Genomic DNA, 17,495 nt, shown 5'->3' on the forward strand with positions numbered 1-17,495 from the left:
GCGTAAAAAAATACGAAAAAAAATGTTATTTTGAGTCATCCAAATGTAATATAATCCAATAAAAAACACAAAAAACGCAAAAATTAACAGTTTTTAGCTAAAATTCGGGTGTGCCACCATTTTTTTTTTTTTTAAATAAGTAGTGTCATCGTAAAGACCGGAAAAAAATACGTAAAAAAAACATATTTCAAATCTAGTACCTTCGAAAACAGGATATAAAAACACTGATTGAAAAGTTCAATAATTTTTTTCGGACCCAATTTTGAGGTTATATGTCTTGCAAAAAATTGTTGTTATTTGTAGGTAAAAACCCCACCTCTATGATTTTTTACAAGACTCTCTGATGTAAAGACTCGTCAGAAGAAAATAATATCAGAAAAACACGTTTTTAGGCCTCCTACCGTTATAGAAGGGTCTAGGGACTTGAAATGTTAGCTATCGACATATTTTTTGATTACCTTTCGAATGGTCTATGTCAACTCGACTTTTTAGGAGAGGGCACTTTTACCATTCTTATTCTGCTATAGCCTTTTTTCATTTTTGCGAGCAACGGATTATACAAGATAATACTTTAAACTAGAGACCCTTTAACAGAGACTGGCCATCAGGTGAGTCCGCCATTTCCTAGCGAAATCCTACAAATGAGAGAGAAATATAGGCCATTTCACTCTTTCACTCACACGAATATGCGCGTTAGTATGTGTTCGTTTATTCAAGTTGATTTGAGTTGATTCAAGGTTGTGTTCGTGGTTTTTGCTCAGTACAAAATAATAACAATAAAAATGGGTGGTTGCACTGCACAATTCTGGAAAAATTATTTAATTCTGTCTTTAGTCAGGTTACGGCTAAACATGTTTAAATGTTTTAAATTATCATTAATTGTTTCCTAAAATTATTAGAAAGTTTGTCATATTCAAATTAAGAACATTATGTAAGAAAAATACTAATATTAATAGAAGATATGATAGTAAGTCATAGGCAGTAGACACCTTTTTAAAATAAATTTTACAAATGTTAAGTGTTCTTACTTTTGTCACTGATTTCCTAACCTTACTTTAATTTTATTCGAAAAAGATTTAATAGAATTAAGAAAGAATATTAAATATAGAAATTATTTAACGTATAAACAAAAAAACGAAGACAATATAAGAGTCAATGTTTAAAATTTAATAACAAAGTCAAAAATTAAATCATAAATGTCAAAAAATAGCTATTATAACAAAGTTATTTAAAGATAAAGATGTATGTAACTGACAATAAAACATGATACGTTTTTTTTTATTTGACGTATACCATATTATTTATATTGATGTAAGAAGCACGGTTTTAATATTTCTATAATATTTATCTTTACATACTGTTACGCTCGCGCGACCGTTCTGCGGAACTCGCTCGCGTCGCGTACGCGCACTCCCGTATCTCCGGAATTAACAACACAGAATTAGAAATAAGAAGTTTATTCTAAGAACACAGAACACGAAGCTGAACACTGAGAACACAGAATATTAACGATTGCAAAAGAACTCGACCGTAGGAGAAAAGCACGTCCGTCCGTCGTGACAGCTTTTCCAAAAATCTGACTTCTCAAACATGCTCGTCGCCAAGCAACGCGCTCTTCGTTCCTTGTAGATAGTGGACTTCGGCGCAAAACGGGTGACAACGCAGAACGGGCATAACACTGCCCCTCTTCTCTCAGATTATCGTCCCGACAATCAAAATTTCTTAAGAAACAGCAGTCTTCCAAGGAAACTTCGGTCCTCGACCAGATTTCCTGCCCCTTGCTGAGCTGCTGCTACAGCCTAACGGAGCTCCGGCCAACCTGAAGTCATTTTCTAAGACTAATTCTTGAGGCCTTCTGAATTCTTTTCCCTCCTGAGCGAGACCCCTCTTCAGTTCCTTCCCGGAAGGTAATTGAACCTCCGAAGAACGGATCTTCTTGAAGGGATCTCCAGAATTCTCTTGCCTCTTCCCTTGAGGCCTTGTGCTCTTGATTCTTCTTTTTTCGGAAAGGGAGGGGGAATAACTCTAACTTCACCGTGGTACCGCAACTCCCAATCCCCGCCTCGGCATTTGCCCTTCGTCCCACGGAAAAACCACGGTTCAAAAAACCGTAGGTGAGGCGGCCTTCTTAAAAAAAAAAACTTGAGCGATTCCCTTGCCGCCAAAGCCACCGTCCTTTTCCTTAAGAGTCGTTGAACTCTTGTCAAAAAAACAGCGACGAATTCTTCTTCCTTTCGAGATCTTACCCAACTCCTGTAACTGAAAAGAAGCAATAGCCGCATAATTGATCCTAATAAAATAAAATTTATCAAATAAAATTGTTATCAAAGTCTTATCTAATGATACATGGGCTCCGAATTCCTTCAATCCGATTATTAGATCATTCGTCTATTACTTTAAACACCTTTCAGAATAAGGCGCTAATCTATCGGTGTGAACTATTTTATTTTTACATTTGTTCGACTTACGAATACAATAAACAACGTCGCTGAGTTTCTTTACAACATAATACGGACCTTCCCAGTTACTTTGTAATTTCGGGGCCTTCCCTTTAACCTACGAGGATTATAAAACCAAACTTTCTGTCCTTGTTCGAAATTAATTTGCCTGGCCTTTGAATCATGCCTGGTTTTTGTAAGAGAAGATCTGACGTTTACCCGCTCTCTCACACCCCCACGAATTTCTTCCAGCTTCCTTTTTACCTTCCCCAGATAACTCTCCAGACAATCAACCTTGCTAATATCAGGAGGATTCTCACGTAACAAGTCGATCGGCAAACGAAGATCCTTAGCTAAATATAGCTCGACTGGAGTCAGCCCAGTAGTCTCGTGCTTGGAAGATCTATACGCTAATAAATAAAGTGGAATCCATCGATCCCAATCTTTTTGTTTCTCAGAGACAAATTTTGCTAAATAATTTAAAATGGTCAAATGCTGTCGTTCTACTTGACCGTCCGACTGTGGATGCGAAGCAGTCGTCCTCGTCTTCTTGATTCCTAACAAACGAGATAATTCACGAAAAACTCTTGATTCAAAATTCCTTCCCTTATCAGTATGGACCTCTAAGGGGACCCCGTGCCTGGAAACAATTTGGTTTAAGAAAATTTCCGCGATAGTTCTAGATCTAGCATTCTTAAGAGGGAAAGCCTCCACCCACTTAGTAAAACAATCTACAGCGACAAGTAAATACTTATTTCCAGCAGAAGTTAACGGTAAAGGACCAAAAATATCCAACTGAATTCTTTCGAAAGGAGCTTCCACGTTGTAAATTTGTAGAGGAGACTTCCCTTTTCCAGGCAACCCTTTCTTAGCCAGACAGATCTTGCAAGTCTTACACCATTCTTCGACATCCTGTTTACAGGTCGCCCAATAAAACCGTTTCCATATCTTATCGAGTGTTTTATTAACACCAAAATGCCCACCAGTAGGGGAATTATGCAGTTCCTCTAAAATTTGTTCTATAAATTTCTTGAGCACAATCAATTGCAAAATTTTTTTCTTCAAATTTGGAGCTTCCCATCTCTTATAAAGAACACCGTCCACAACTTCAAGGGAGTCCTAGTAGGACCAATACACCTTAGCAGAGATATTTTTCGCCGCCACCTCCTGCGAAGAAGGACGTTCTTCACCCGACTCCTTCTTGGATAAAAAGAAATCAATGCAAGGATCCTCCTTTTGCTCTTTACGCCAAGTTTGACGATTGTCTCTAATTAAAACCATTCTTCCAATAAAATTTCCTTGCTTCGTGGCTTCCTTTAGCTCCAAATTGGTACATAGCGACACTGATTATCCGCACACGGTCATCTCGACAATCCATCCGCGTTCTTGTGAGAAAGACCTTTACGATGAATAACTTCAAAATTGTATTGCTGCAACCTTTCCATCCAACGCGCTAATTGGCCTTCCAAATCTTTAAATGACAACAGCCATTTAAGTGAAACGTGATCCGTACGTATCAAGAATCTTCATCCATACAAATAATGATGAAATGATTTCACTGATTGCACTATCGCTAAAAGTTCGCGCCGTGTTACGCAATAGTTTCTTTCAGCTTTATTAAGTGTTTGACTGAAATAAGTAATTACTTCTTCAATACCATTTTGCCTTTGTGAAAGAACTGCTCTAATACCCGTGTTCGAAGCATCCGTGTCTAAAATAAATTCTTCCTCTATTTAGGGAAAAGCTAATATCGGCGAAGAAGTTAAAACTTGTTTCAAATTATCAAAACAACACTGATACACGTCCTCCCACACAAACTTAGTTTGATTTTCTGTTAGCGTATAAAGCGGTTTTGCTAAAGAAGAAAAACCTTTAACAAATTTACGATAATATGAGCAAAATCCAAGAAAACTCCTTAAATACTTTTTATTTTGTGGTGTACGCGCTATGCACGTTTTCATTTTTGTATTTTCGCTCGCTTTACTACGCTCCCTCCTTCTGAAAAGAGCGCTACCTGCGTTCCCCTTCTCCTCAGCGTTCGCTTATCAGCGTTCGTTTCTGCGTTCGTTTGCGTTCGTTCGCTTCCGTATCTGTTCGTTCGCCACTTCCGTCTTCTTCTTCCTAGTTCGTTTTCGTCCAAGCATGCAGCAGCATGATTTTTCTTTACGCTTATTATATAGTCGTTTAAGTTTGCACTAGTTCACCTTCTGTGTTCTACGCTTGTCAAGCATGCACATGCATGAGTTTAATAAGAATAAATAAGTATCATTATCAACTATGTTTTCGTGTTGCTTCTTGCCAACACTGGTCCTTCGAGCATTATTATACGCTGCATCAAGCATAGCCAATTAATACTTGAGCCACAAGGCTTTCAAAAGAGAAAATAGCGCTACACATAGCGCATAGAGGCACATGCCCGCACATGTGGAATTGGCCAATCCTTTACAGCGCTTATTTTTTCTGGATCCGTAGTAATGCCCTCCGCTGATATTAAATGACCCAAGTATTTTATTTCTTTACTGAAGAAAATACATTTCTTTGGGTTTACTTTAAGGTTCACCTCCTTTAAACGAAGAAAAATTTTCTTCAAATTTGATAACATCTCTTCAAAACTTCTTCCAAAAATAATTACATCATTAAGATAAACCAAACAGATTTTGAAAAGAAAATCCTTCAAAATCTGTTCCATTACACGCTCAAACGTAACAGGGGCATTACATAGACCGACAAGCATCACTTTGAATTGCTACTAACCATTTCCAACTGAAAAAGCCGTTTTCTCCCTGTCTTCTGAACGAATTTTTATTTGCCAGTAACCACTCTTAAGATCTAAAGTAGAAAACCAAATATTACCTGACAAACAGTCAAAAATATCATCAATCCTTGGCAAAGGGTAAGTCTTTGATTGTAACAGCGTTTAATTTCCGATAATCCACACAGAATCTAATTGAACCATCTTTCTTTTTGACTAAAACAACCGGAGAAATCCAAGGACTCGAAGATTCTTCAATAACTCCTTGTTTTTCCATATCCATAATAATATTACTCAATTCCTTTCTCATTTGCAGAGGAATGCGTCTAGGTGCCTGCTTAATGGGAAAAGAATCTTTCACATTAATTACATGCTCCCCAAGTTTACAATTCCCCGCAATAACATCATCAGAAAATACTTCGGAAAATTTGTTCAGAAAACTAGCAAAATTCTCCTTTTCATATTCTTTCAAATATTGTGAGCCACTTTCAAAAAATGGCGCTAAATTCAATGGGATTCCAATAACCATAGCACTCTCCACACGAGAGCATTTTAAAATAGAACTAGTATCAGAGGTTTGCTCAAGAAAAATAGAATCAAAAGCATTTTGTAAATTAAACAGTTTAAGAAAATCAACGCCTAAAATACAGTCATCGTTTATTTCTGCAATAAACATAGGAATCTCCACACAGAGTTTCCCAAGTCGAACTTTCACAAAGGTTTTATACTTAATTACAACGTGTTCCCCCGTGGGATATTTAAGAATACAATCGTCTATTTTGATTTTCGATTTATCCGAACTAACTAAATTACTGTTAATGATAGAAATATCGGAACCCGTATCGATCTTAAAAAAACAACATTTATCATTTGCCTCCTCTTTATAACAAAATTCTCTTAAAATACACATATTTTCACTTTTTATGAAAGAATAATAATTATGACACAAATTATTATACAAATTATCAGTCAATAAACAACAATTGGTAGAGGAACATTTATCTTTATTTTTAATCATATCAAATCTGGAAGAATGATTATTAATCAAATCATTAACACAACTGTTATCGACAACATTAAAAGAACATTCATTGATAAAAGAACAATTATAATTCGGGGTATTTTTCCCTCCAGTCAAGCCTGCCCCGCCAAGCTCAACTATTCCCCGTTTTCCGTTATTGTTCTGCTAGGACATTTAGAGCGAAAATGACCCTCTTTCCCGAATTCCCAGCATTCTCTTTTAATATTGACTTTCGCGCGATTTTTGTTTTTCCAGAATTTACCGTACGAAACTTCTTTCTCCGATTTTTCTTCGTTGTTTTCCTCTTTTTTTTCATCCTCATTCCATACTTTCTTTTTTTCCGTTAACAAAGTTATTACTTCTTTTCCGATCAAAACTATTCCCTTGAATCAGACTTACAGCTTTTGCCTCTCTCTATAGCAATTCTTAGCGAAATTATCCCTTCTAATTGTAAAGTCCTTTTTACAAAACCGTCTGACAACGCAGAAATAAATTGTGCACACGCGATCTTATCGCGCACTAAATCGGTGCACTCAGTAAGCCAATTGCGAAAGTCTCTCAATATCCGAACCTGTTCGATAACTAACCTAGGTTTTTGTCAATCAACAGAATCAAGGAAAGCGATATACAAAGTAACAACGTTAAGGTTTTAAAATTTTAATCCATGTGAATAAATAACTATAAGATAAGGATGATAAATGAACTTACATAAAATTGAGTAATAAATGAAATTTAAATTGATAAACAAACGAATTAAAGTTCGTACTAAATATGTCTATAAGAATCACATAAACGAATAAGGAATTTAACTTGAATTAATTTTTTAGACTATAATAAAAAATAGAAAGAAGGGTTGACATCGCTCCCGATTCCGCAAACTAAAAGTAACCTCCCTCTGACGAACGGCAAGGCAGCACGCTGACAGACGCAAGACAGAAGAATAACTGAAAATAAAAGTACTTACGAATCGGTTAGCAAATGGAATCGGCGTCGAGCCGCATGTGTATCCACAAAAACTGATGTGGATTGTAAGCTCGGCTTTAAGCCGCCAACCTTAATCGTGATTTGAAGGAATGATCCTTCAACTAAATCTTATATGCTTTCTCTCTCCTTTTTTCATATCTCTCACTCTCAGGTACCTGGAGATTATCAACTTGCTTCCCATCAAATGTGGAATCAATGGCTGCCTTCTTTGTGTAAATCTCATACACTTCCTTGATCTTCGAAAACGTTCCATAGAACGTATATGTCAAATATGCTTGACCAGGCTCACAGCCTCACTTGATAATCACATCGGCTACTAGCCTCACATGAGCTCTTAGCTCCACACGATTATTAATCAATCAGCGTTAACGCGTAACTAGTTTTCTTGATAAAAATACACAAGCAACGAAACGGTCGACCGGCTACTAAAAATGGCGAACGAAGAAGAACAACGACCGTTTCGCGAAGAAGAAGAAACACCGCAAGCGACAAAGAAGCATTCAGCGCCTCGCTCGGCCTTCTCGCGTATCACATTAATAAGTGCTCATGGCGGTCGTTGAGTTACCGACCGTGAGGATAAATTTATCACCGGGCAAGCGTCCTTAACTTTAAACATTCCGCCCGCCTTCATTAACTACGAGTAATGAACAATTTGCAGGGGAATCCTGTATCATAGGCAACGGACAGAGCTTAACAACTGGCCGTTTAAAGATTGACGTTTGAGTTTTGATAGTGACTACTCTTGTGAGACCGTCCTGCCCTGGATGAGTAGCAATGATTCGCCCCAAAGGCCATTTAGCAGGTGGGTAACGCTCATCGATGACGAGAGCGATAGTTCCCACTTGGAGAGAAGGGGTGACTCGATTCCATTTATAACAAGCATTATACCTCTGTAGGCATTCTTGAGACCATCTAGTCCAAAATGATTCAAAAGTCTTTTGAATAAGCTGCCATCGCGACAGCCTAGCAGTCTTGACCAACTCAAGAGAGGGTTCTGGGACAGTCAGTGGAGCACATCCCATGAGGAAATGGCCGGATGTTAAAACATTGAGATCGTCCGGATCTTCAGTTAACGGACACAATGGCCGTGAATTCATAACAGCCTCAATTTGAGTTAAGAGAGTGGTCATCTCTTCGTATGTAAAAGTGGCATTGCCGATTACACGTACGAGATGATATTTCATGGACTTAACCCCTGCTTCCCATTTGCCTCCAAAGTGAGGTGCGGACGGGGGATTGAAGTGCCATTGGGTACCATTATTAGCTAACAGAATAGCTAGCTTGAATGACTCTTGACAAGCTTGCGAAAAAAGCCGTTGTAATTCAGAATCTGCTCCTTTGAGCGTGGTGCCGCAGTCACTGGTTAAAGTGGTACAAATTCCGCGTCTGGATACAAATCTTTTATATGCTGCTATAAAGGCATCAGCGGAATAGTCAGTGACTAATTCCAAGTGAACAGCTGACGTTGCGAAGCACACAAATAAAGCAACATAGGACTTATACGTGCGTGAATTTTTTCCTCGCCAAGTCTTTGTCAGAAAAGGGCCTGCGTAGTCAATACCGGTGTGAGTAAAAGGGCGAGACGGAGTAATGCGCTCAGAGGGAAGTTGACCCATCAATTGCTGAGCTCGCTGCCGACGATAGCGAGTACATCTAACGCATTTCAAAATCCAAGATCGAACAGGGATCCGCCCACCAACTATCCAATACTCAGTGCGAATAGTTGCTAAGGTAACTTGAGTTTACCTCCGTGTAATGTCCGCTGATGGGCATCCGCTATAATAAGGAGAGTTAATGTTGATTTTCGAGGTAAAATCATAGGGTGTTTTTCTTTTTCGCTCAAGAGAGCGTTCTGTAGACGACCGCCCACTCGTAGTAGGCCGGACGCATCGAGAAATGGGGTAAGACGAAGAAGAGGACTTGAACGAGACATCGGCAGTCCTTTAGAGAGAGATTTTAGTTCTTCGGGAAAGAACAATCGCTGAGTGACATGCACCCAAAACACCTTTGCTTTATTCAATTCAGCTGTTGTTAGAGAAGGTGAATAAATAGTAGGCGTAATGCCACGAAATCTACTAACTGCTCTTTGACAAAGAGCAGTAACACGGTAGAGCTTATTTAAATTAGAGTATCGAGAGATAAGACTCCACTCATTGGTTTTAGTAGTGGTAACTAAGTGCACAACGGAAGTTTGTTCTTCGAAATTGTCACTAGGACATTTTGGCGTAATAACCTGTGGCCATGAGGATTTATCTTGGGATAACCATAGAGGCCCATTCCATCATTCAGAGTGATTTGACAGTTGAGAGGGCGTAGCACCTCTGGTGGCGATATCTGATGGATTGTGATGGCCGGGGACAAATCTCAACTCAGCTTGAGGTAAGGTCTCTTGAATGTAACTGACTCTATTACGCACAAATTCTTTCCATCTCGATGGATGGTTGTTCAACCAAACGTGAGTGATTGCTGAATCAGTCCAAAGAATAACAGGTGAATTTCCGAGTTCAAGTATAGACAAAATGTGGAAGACTAACTTAGTGAGTAATACGGCTCCACATAATTCTAGCTTCGGAATGGTGATTCGTTTTAAAGGAGCTACTTTAGTCTTGGATGCCACGAAATAAACAGTGGTATGCCCTACTGAGTTAGTGACCCTGAAATAAACGACAGCAGCCATGGCCTTTTGGGAGGCGTCTGAGAAGCCATGGACTTCGACTAGGCTGTGTCTGGAAAACCCTATCCACCGAGGGATAGCAATCTTAGGTATTTCATGAAGAGCGTCTAAAAACTTATGCCATTTATCTGCTATATGGGGAGGTAAGGGTTCATCCCAACCTATCTTTAGTGACCATAATTCCTGAATAAAGATTTTGGCGACTATGATGATTGGTGATAGAAGTCCTAAAGGGTCGAAGATCCTGGCAATTGTCGAGAGGGCATTGCGTTTGGTAACTTCAGCGGTAGTTTCATAGTTAAACGTGAATTGAAACATATCGCTAGATGGTAGCCATTGCAACCCAAGAGTATGAATAATCGTATCATTGTCTAGCCCTATGGTTAAACAGGAGATCTGCTCGTCCTTGGGAATCGAGACAAGAATTTCCGAATGGTTAAAGGACCATTTTTTAAGTTTAAATCCGCCCGCCATGCACAGTTGATTTAATTGAGAGACCACTTCTTGCGCTTGTTCTATGCTATCTGCTCCGCCAAACAGATCGTCCACATACCGTCCTTTTTGTAGACTTGAAACCGCCATAGGGTACTTGGAACCTTCATCGTGTAACAACTGCTGGATGGTGCGTAACGCGAGAAAAGGGGCACAAGCTAGGCCATAAGTAACTGTCGTTAGTTGATATGCTTTTAAATTGTGTGATTCATCGCACCAAAGAATTCGTTGAAAGTTCCAATCGTCGGAATGAACACCTATCTGGCGGTACATTTTTTCCATATCTGAGGAAAATACATAATGAAATTGACGGAACCAAATAAGCACGTCGAACAAATCAATTTGCAGCTTAGCTCCCGTATGCAACAAGTCATTTAGGGAATACCCCGAGGACGAAGCGCTGGATCCGTTAAATACAACACGAAGCTTAGTGGTGAGGCTTTGCTCTCTCCTTACTCCGTGATGCGGCAAATAGTATACAAACGGAGGTTCCGGTAAATCAAGAGGGACCAACCTCATGTGATCCAGCTGTTCGTACTCGGTCAGGAACTCCGCATACTGCTTTGCGTAAGTAGAATCTAACGAAAATTTATGAGAAAGTCTCAACATAATCCGAGAGGCCCTTTGCCGAGAATTGCCGAGGTTATCAACTGACTTCTTGAAAGGTAATCTAACAATATACCTTCCATCTCGAGTGCGAGAATGGGTGGACAAGAAATGATCTTCGCATGCTTGATCGTCGACAGAAAGAATGGTGTTAGTTGTAGGTACTTCATCGATCTCCCAAAACTTGTGCACTAAACGGTAGAGGTCTTCATCAATGGATATGTGAAAACTAAAAGAACTATTAGGAGAGGTTCCGGAGTGAGTGGGACCTGAGATTATCCATCCTAGCTCAGTAAATTGAGCCATAGGAGACCCGATAGGTCCTTTCACGATTCCTTCTTGAAGAATCTGACAATAGACTTCGGCGCCGAGTAAGAGATCAATTTGACGAGACTGAAGATAGTTGGGATCTGCTACTTGTAAGTTTTTTAAATGTGACCAGGTGCCAGCCTTGAGAGAAGCAGGAGGTAACGAAGTAGTTAATCGTGGCAAAACATGAGCGGTTACAACACATTCGAACGATGATTCGAAATGAGGCTTTAATTGCAAAGAAACAATTCCTCGGGAATTGTTGCACTTTTTTCCACCGACTCCGATTAGGGAGATATTTGATTTGACTCGAGATAAATGTAATTGTTGTGCTAACCGTTCAGTAATTAATGATATCTCTGATCCTTGATCGATGAGAGCACGAGCTTGACAACTATGTCCGTTGGGAGAGAGAACAGAAACAAGAGCAGTTGCTAGCAAGACGGTATGCTTATAAGATTAATAATCTTATTTCGTTCAATAGAATGAAAGATCTGAAGAGGGTTCTTTTTGTCTTTACTTACGGTCGAATTCTCTGTTTTGTTAGTTTCAGATGGGTTGGAAGAAGCAACTGTAGCCTTCGCACCTTCAAAGTCTCCACGGTGGAGGGAGACATGATGCTTCCCAGCACATTTTTTACAATGGACCGACATCCGGCATTGCAAGGCTCGATGTGGTCCGAAACAGTTATAACATAGACGCATTCGTTTAACAAGTGCGAATCGTTGGGATAATGGCTTGTTTTTGTAGAGAGGGCAATTGTATGGCCAATGTGCTTCCTCACAGAAGGGACACGCTTTGGAATCGTTATCTTTAACTTTTCCCTGAAAATGAAGCCTTTGAGAATTTTGAATGGATTGGAAGGGCTTACCTGATCTCGATTTTTCATAATTTTGTAAGGTAACCAGTCGTGTTATAAAGAATTCCAAGAATTGATTCCAAGTAGGAAGCTCTTTAGATGAACCGATAGTTTGCTCCCATACTTTGACAGATTCAGGATCTAGTCGTTGAGTAACTGTAAAAATTAAGATATCATCCCACGAATCAATAGGTCGTCCGAGAGTTTCAAAAGTTGTGTAAATCTGAGTTACAGTCGTGTATAATCTCTCAAGCTCAGCAGCAGATTCTTTAGTCATGCGTTTAAGACTAAAAAGAGAACTGAGGGTAGCATTAACAAGGAGTCTTTTATTCTCGTAAAAAGAAATTAGAGCGTTCCAGGCTTTAGAGAAATTATCTGCAGTAAGTGCGGTATTCGTCAGCATGTAACTAGCAGAACCGGTCAAACTGGTCTTTAAATACTGCAGTTTCTCCACAGCCGACAATGTTGGATTATCGATAACTAAAGAACAAAAGAGATCTTTAAATTGCAACCAATCTGAAGGCGTGCCGTTAAATTTCGGTAACTGTAACCGAGGAAGCCTTGAATGATGATATACGGCAGGGAGACTCGATGAGGCCGTCGACGTGGTTAACCCTTGAGAAGACGTCGTGACGGAGGTTCTCCCTGGAATGCTACTCTGATCAGAGCGTGATTCAACAAGAGAATTCATACGCTCCGCTGACTCTAAGTAACTCTCGTTAGTACTCGAAAAATAATTATCTGTGAAATACAAACTATTTCGAATAATAAACTCATCCTCCTCCTCCAATTGTTTAATTGACAACAAAATGGCTTCATGATTTATGAGAAATCTATCCCAATTCTCTTTTAGAGCCGCAAGGCGTAAATTAATTCTCTGAGAATTCACATTCTCTAAGCCACACTTTATCAGATTTTCATAAGAATTGACAATTAAACAGGAAAGAGCGAGCTGCTGCTCAATATGACTTTCAACATGACTTACTCTCATCGTTTCCTACACTCGCTCTGCCAGTGGCGCCGTCCGTCAGAAAGATCCGGCTCGAAGGACCAAAATGTTCGATAACTAACCTAGGTTTTTGTCAATCAACAGAATCAAGGAAAGCGATATACAAAGTAACAACGTTAAGGTTTTAAAATTTTAATCCATGTGAATAAATAACTATAAGATAAGGATGATAAATGAACTTACATAAAATTGAGTAATAAATGAAATTTAAATTGATAAACAAACGAATTAAAGTTCGTACTAAATATGTCTATAAGAATCACATAAACGAATAAGGAATTTAACTTGAATTAATTTTTTAGACTATAATAAAAAATAGAAAGAAGGGTTGACATCGCTCCCGATTCCGCAAACTAAAAGTAACCTCCCTCTGACGAACGGCAAGGCAGCACGCTGACAGACGCAAGACAGAAGAATAACTGAAAATAAAAGTACTTACGAATCGGTTAGCAAATGGAATCGGCGTCGAGCCGCATGTGTATCCACAAAAACTGATGTGGATTGTAAGCTCGGCTTTAAGCCGCCAACCTTAATCGTGATTTGAAGGAATGATCCTTCAACTAAATCTTATATGCTTTCTCTCTCCTTTTTTCATATCTCTCACTCTCAGGTACCTGGAGATTATCAACTTGCTTCCCATCAAATGTGGAATCAATGGCTGCCTTCTTTGTGTAAATCTCATACACTTCCTTGATCTTCGAAAACGTTCCATAGAACGTATATGTCAAATATGCTTGACCAGGCTCACAGCCTCACTTGATAATCACATCGGCTACTAGCCTCACATGAGCTCTTAGCTCCACACGATTATTAATCAATCAGCGTTAACGCGTAACTAGTTTTCTTGATAAAAATACACAAGCAACGAAACGGTCGACCGGCTACTAAAAATGGCGAACGAAGAAGAACAACGACCGTTTCGCGAAGAAGAAGAAACACCGCAAGCGACAAAGAAGCATTCAGCGCCTCGCTCGGCCTTCTCGCGTATCACATTAATAAGTGCTCATGGCGGTCGTTGAGTTACCGACCGTGAGGATAAATTTATCACCGGGCAAGCGTCCTTAACTTTAAACAGAACCAAAAGAAGCTAAAGTCTCTCCAAAAGTTTGTTTTCTATTTGTAAATAATGTATAACAATTTTGCAACGAATAAGCTTCTCCAAAACGTAATTCTAATTTTGCTTTTAATTCCCCGTAATTTAAATTTTCTAAATTTTGCACGCTTTCTAGTACCGCACGAGCTTTCCCTCTCAAACACGATACCAAAACGGTAGTTTTCGTTTTTTCTTCCCAACGATTTGCATAAGCAATCAAATCAAATTGCGCGAAAAATTCTCGCAAAGGAGCACTCCCGTCAAAAACGTCCTGTTTCAATTTAATATTCACTTCCTCGCGCAATGGGACCCACGGCTCCGCACGTTCACGCGCACACGCTTCATTCTCACCGTTCGACGAAAGCCGCGAAACATCCCGACGCGTGATAGGAGAACCGCGCTCGCGCGTATACTCGCGACTCCCTTCGCCCTCAGATCGCACAACGTCGCGCCCAAACTCCGCGTTTCCGGTAACATTTCTATTAAGGTAAATGTCCCAGTTTGTGACCATGACCCTGTTTGTAACCACTCTAAGACTTTTATGTAATTAATCAGAAGTTTCAAGTAATTTATCTCTGAAAACAATATTTATTACGTTTTTCAATTAATAATCCATCGTTTTGATATGTGATGTAGTGATATTTGGTTAACAGATAACTCATGAAAATGTGAAATAAGGTGCCCTTATTTCACATTTTCGTCATTAAGTGCAGATCGAGCACGTTGTTGTCGCCACGTTGGTAGAGATGGCGTTTGTCACGGCAAAGTCATAGCTGTGTCATATTGTCGTAGACAAACGTTCATAAACAGTTTTTGTGATAAAGTTTTAGTGAACAAGTCAATAAATATTGTACTATATGTGAATTCTGAAAAAGGTTGATAATTTTGAGTATATAAGTGAATATGACAAATCGGTTCAATAAAATATGCATGTTTCTATCTGTGATTGTCTCAAGAGAACTAGCTATAACATTAAATTTCGCTGCTTTTTTCAAAAAGGTAACAATTAATACTCATCTCCATATGTTTCTAAACACGTATGAGTTACATTTTGGACGAATAAACGGAAAGATTCGATGTATGCTCGAAGGAAAATTTTGGTGACAATGCTATCACTTTTGGCTAGGTCACTTAGTAGGATATCGTGTGTATTGCATCATGTGCGTCGGTCACTAAGTGATACATGGTGATACATTCGATCCAATGCACCAGTCACTAACCGTGGAGTCACAAATAGGGCAAAATTAAAATCAAGCGGTCACTAATGTCTACATTTACATAGTTTGCTATTTATTCTTTTATATTTATTAGATTATGTTTACAACCCCAGTAAAGCATGTTTTTCGATACAAAAATGATTAATCTTGAGTTCGGTATAATTGATTCCTGATTTTAATCACTCTAGAGTATTTTTCATTCGTATTAACTAATGCGATTTTCTTATATGGTCACAAACTGGGAAATTTACCTTATGGGAAGGACTTATCTGTGATGTGCTACGCAGCTCCTCTCGAAGTCGCAGCAACTCAGCATCACGCAGTCGCGTCGTCTCCGCGTGCTCGGCTCTCATTTTCCGTTGCTCCTCTCGGAGCCGCATCTCTCATAAAACGGCTTGAAGGGCCAACGTCATGGGCGACGGTTCCTGCAAGGCAGCCCGTGGTACTGTCACCTCTGACGTCCGTTCCGTTGCGCTCTGATCAGCTAACAACTTCATTGATTCCTCCAATTGCGCTCTTCTTCTTGTGACAATAGGTGACCGGATCATCACTTAACGAACCGGACGAGCCCCCAAAATGTTACGCTCGCGCGACCGTTCTGCGGAACTCGCTCGCGCCGCGTACGCGCACTCCCGTATCTCCGGAATAAACAACACAGAATTAGAAATAAGAAGTTTATTCTAAGAACACAGAACACGAAGCTGAACGTAGGAGAAAAACACGTTCGTCCGCCGTGACAGCTTCTCCAAAAATCTGACTTCTCAAACATGCTCGTCGTTGGAATTTACATTCCAAGTAAAGAATACGAGCGGGAATCGCTAGGAAATGGCGGACCAATCAAAAGTGGCACCCTGATGGCCAGTCTCTGTTAGAGGGTCTCTACTTTAAACAAATTAAATAAAAGTATATCTGTTATATAGATAATATCCAACATATTTAGAAATATATTGAAATATGTAGAAATAATCGTTTCATCATAATGTTATCATTTTGACATCAATGTGACATTGATTGAATTTCTCACACAATACTAGAATTATCATCTATAATAAACAATGGTTTTCACCTTCTTCTATATTTCCTTACTTAAGACATCCTATATGATGTTAATTTTTCGTTATATCGAACTATTTCTTTGATACCATGAAGGCAAACGACAGTTCTGATGTCATATTGACATCACTTTGACTCAGTCGTTTTCATTGGGTTCTTTAGTTAAACCAGCTTCATGAAAAGCTCTATTTAGTAACTTAAAAATATAACACGAATGTTTAATAATAATGTTGGTGACAAATTGAACCATAAAAAATCTTATATACGGATATAGAAACCTGCTGCATGCACCACCGTTTTTCTCCTGTCCGATGCTGCTCCTCCCGCGCTTTCTTCTACGCGTTTTTTTTCTTGTATAACTGCTGAGCAAAACTCCTTTACGGGCGTCAATTCTTTTTTGTTTATTTTTCGTCAATGTCTTGATGTTGATTTTCGATGGATCGAAACTAAACGTAGAGTCTTCGCGATGATCCGTCAAATCTTTCCTTCGTTCCTGCATTCAAAATACTCGACTAAATGTAGATAACATCATAAAATGCTAAATAAAAGTAATTAATAAAACAAACAAATGTATTAATATTTGTTATATAAATTATTATTTATAATATATTGTTGTAAAGTGTCAGCATAACTCTTTCGAGTCATGTATTTGAATTAATATTGTATTTTGAGATGCAACTTTAACCTACCGAAGCTGACTAAAATCTGTAACATAATTATTGACATCGGGTCTGTAAAATCCATTCAATTTATGTTAACTAAAAGGTATTTATTAATTTAAAGGACATTATTTATATAAAAAAGAAGATGTGTGCATGCATGCGCGCGCGCGTGTGCGTGAATACTTTTACTCTAATGACAATAATAATTTAAATTTGCAGATTTAGTATAAAGAATTGAATAGATCCAACAAACCAGCCGTCATCAACCTCGAAGGGTTAAAGTAAAACATGGATGTATGTCAAAAGTTGAAATGGGACACATACCT

The 17,495-nt window shown here is 38.9% G+C and overlaps 1 protein-coding gene across 1 annotated transcript; it reads right to left on the reverse strand.

The window, feature by feature from the left end:
* Positions 1-9,476: 9,476 nt before the first annotated feature.
* LOC108772333 (uncharacterized) lies at positions 9,477-15,834 on the reverse strand. The gene is made up of 4 exons (XM_018537854.1): positions 15,706-15,834; positions 13,749-13,839; positions 11,801-13,029; positions 9,477-11,726 (listed from the first exon to the last, which is right to left on the reverse strand). Exons 1-4 carry the CDS (start codon positions 15,832-15,834, stop codon positions 9,477-9,479), a joined length of 3,699 nt encoding a protein of 1,232 aa, XP_018393356.1.
* Between the last annotated feature and the right edge of the window lie 1,661 nt (positions 15,835-17,495).

This window comes from Cyphomyrmex costatus, unplaced genomic scaffold (genome assembly GCF_001594065.2).
Source record: "Cyphomyrmex costatus isolate MS0001 unplaced genomic scaffold, Ccosl1.0 scaffold1834, whole genome shotgun sequence".
Taxonomy (NCBI): Eukaryota; Metazoa; Arthropoda; class Insecta; order Hymenoptera; family Formicidae; genus Cyphomyrmex; species Cyphomyrmex costatus.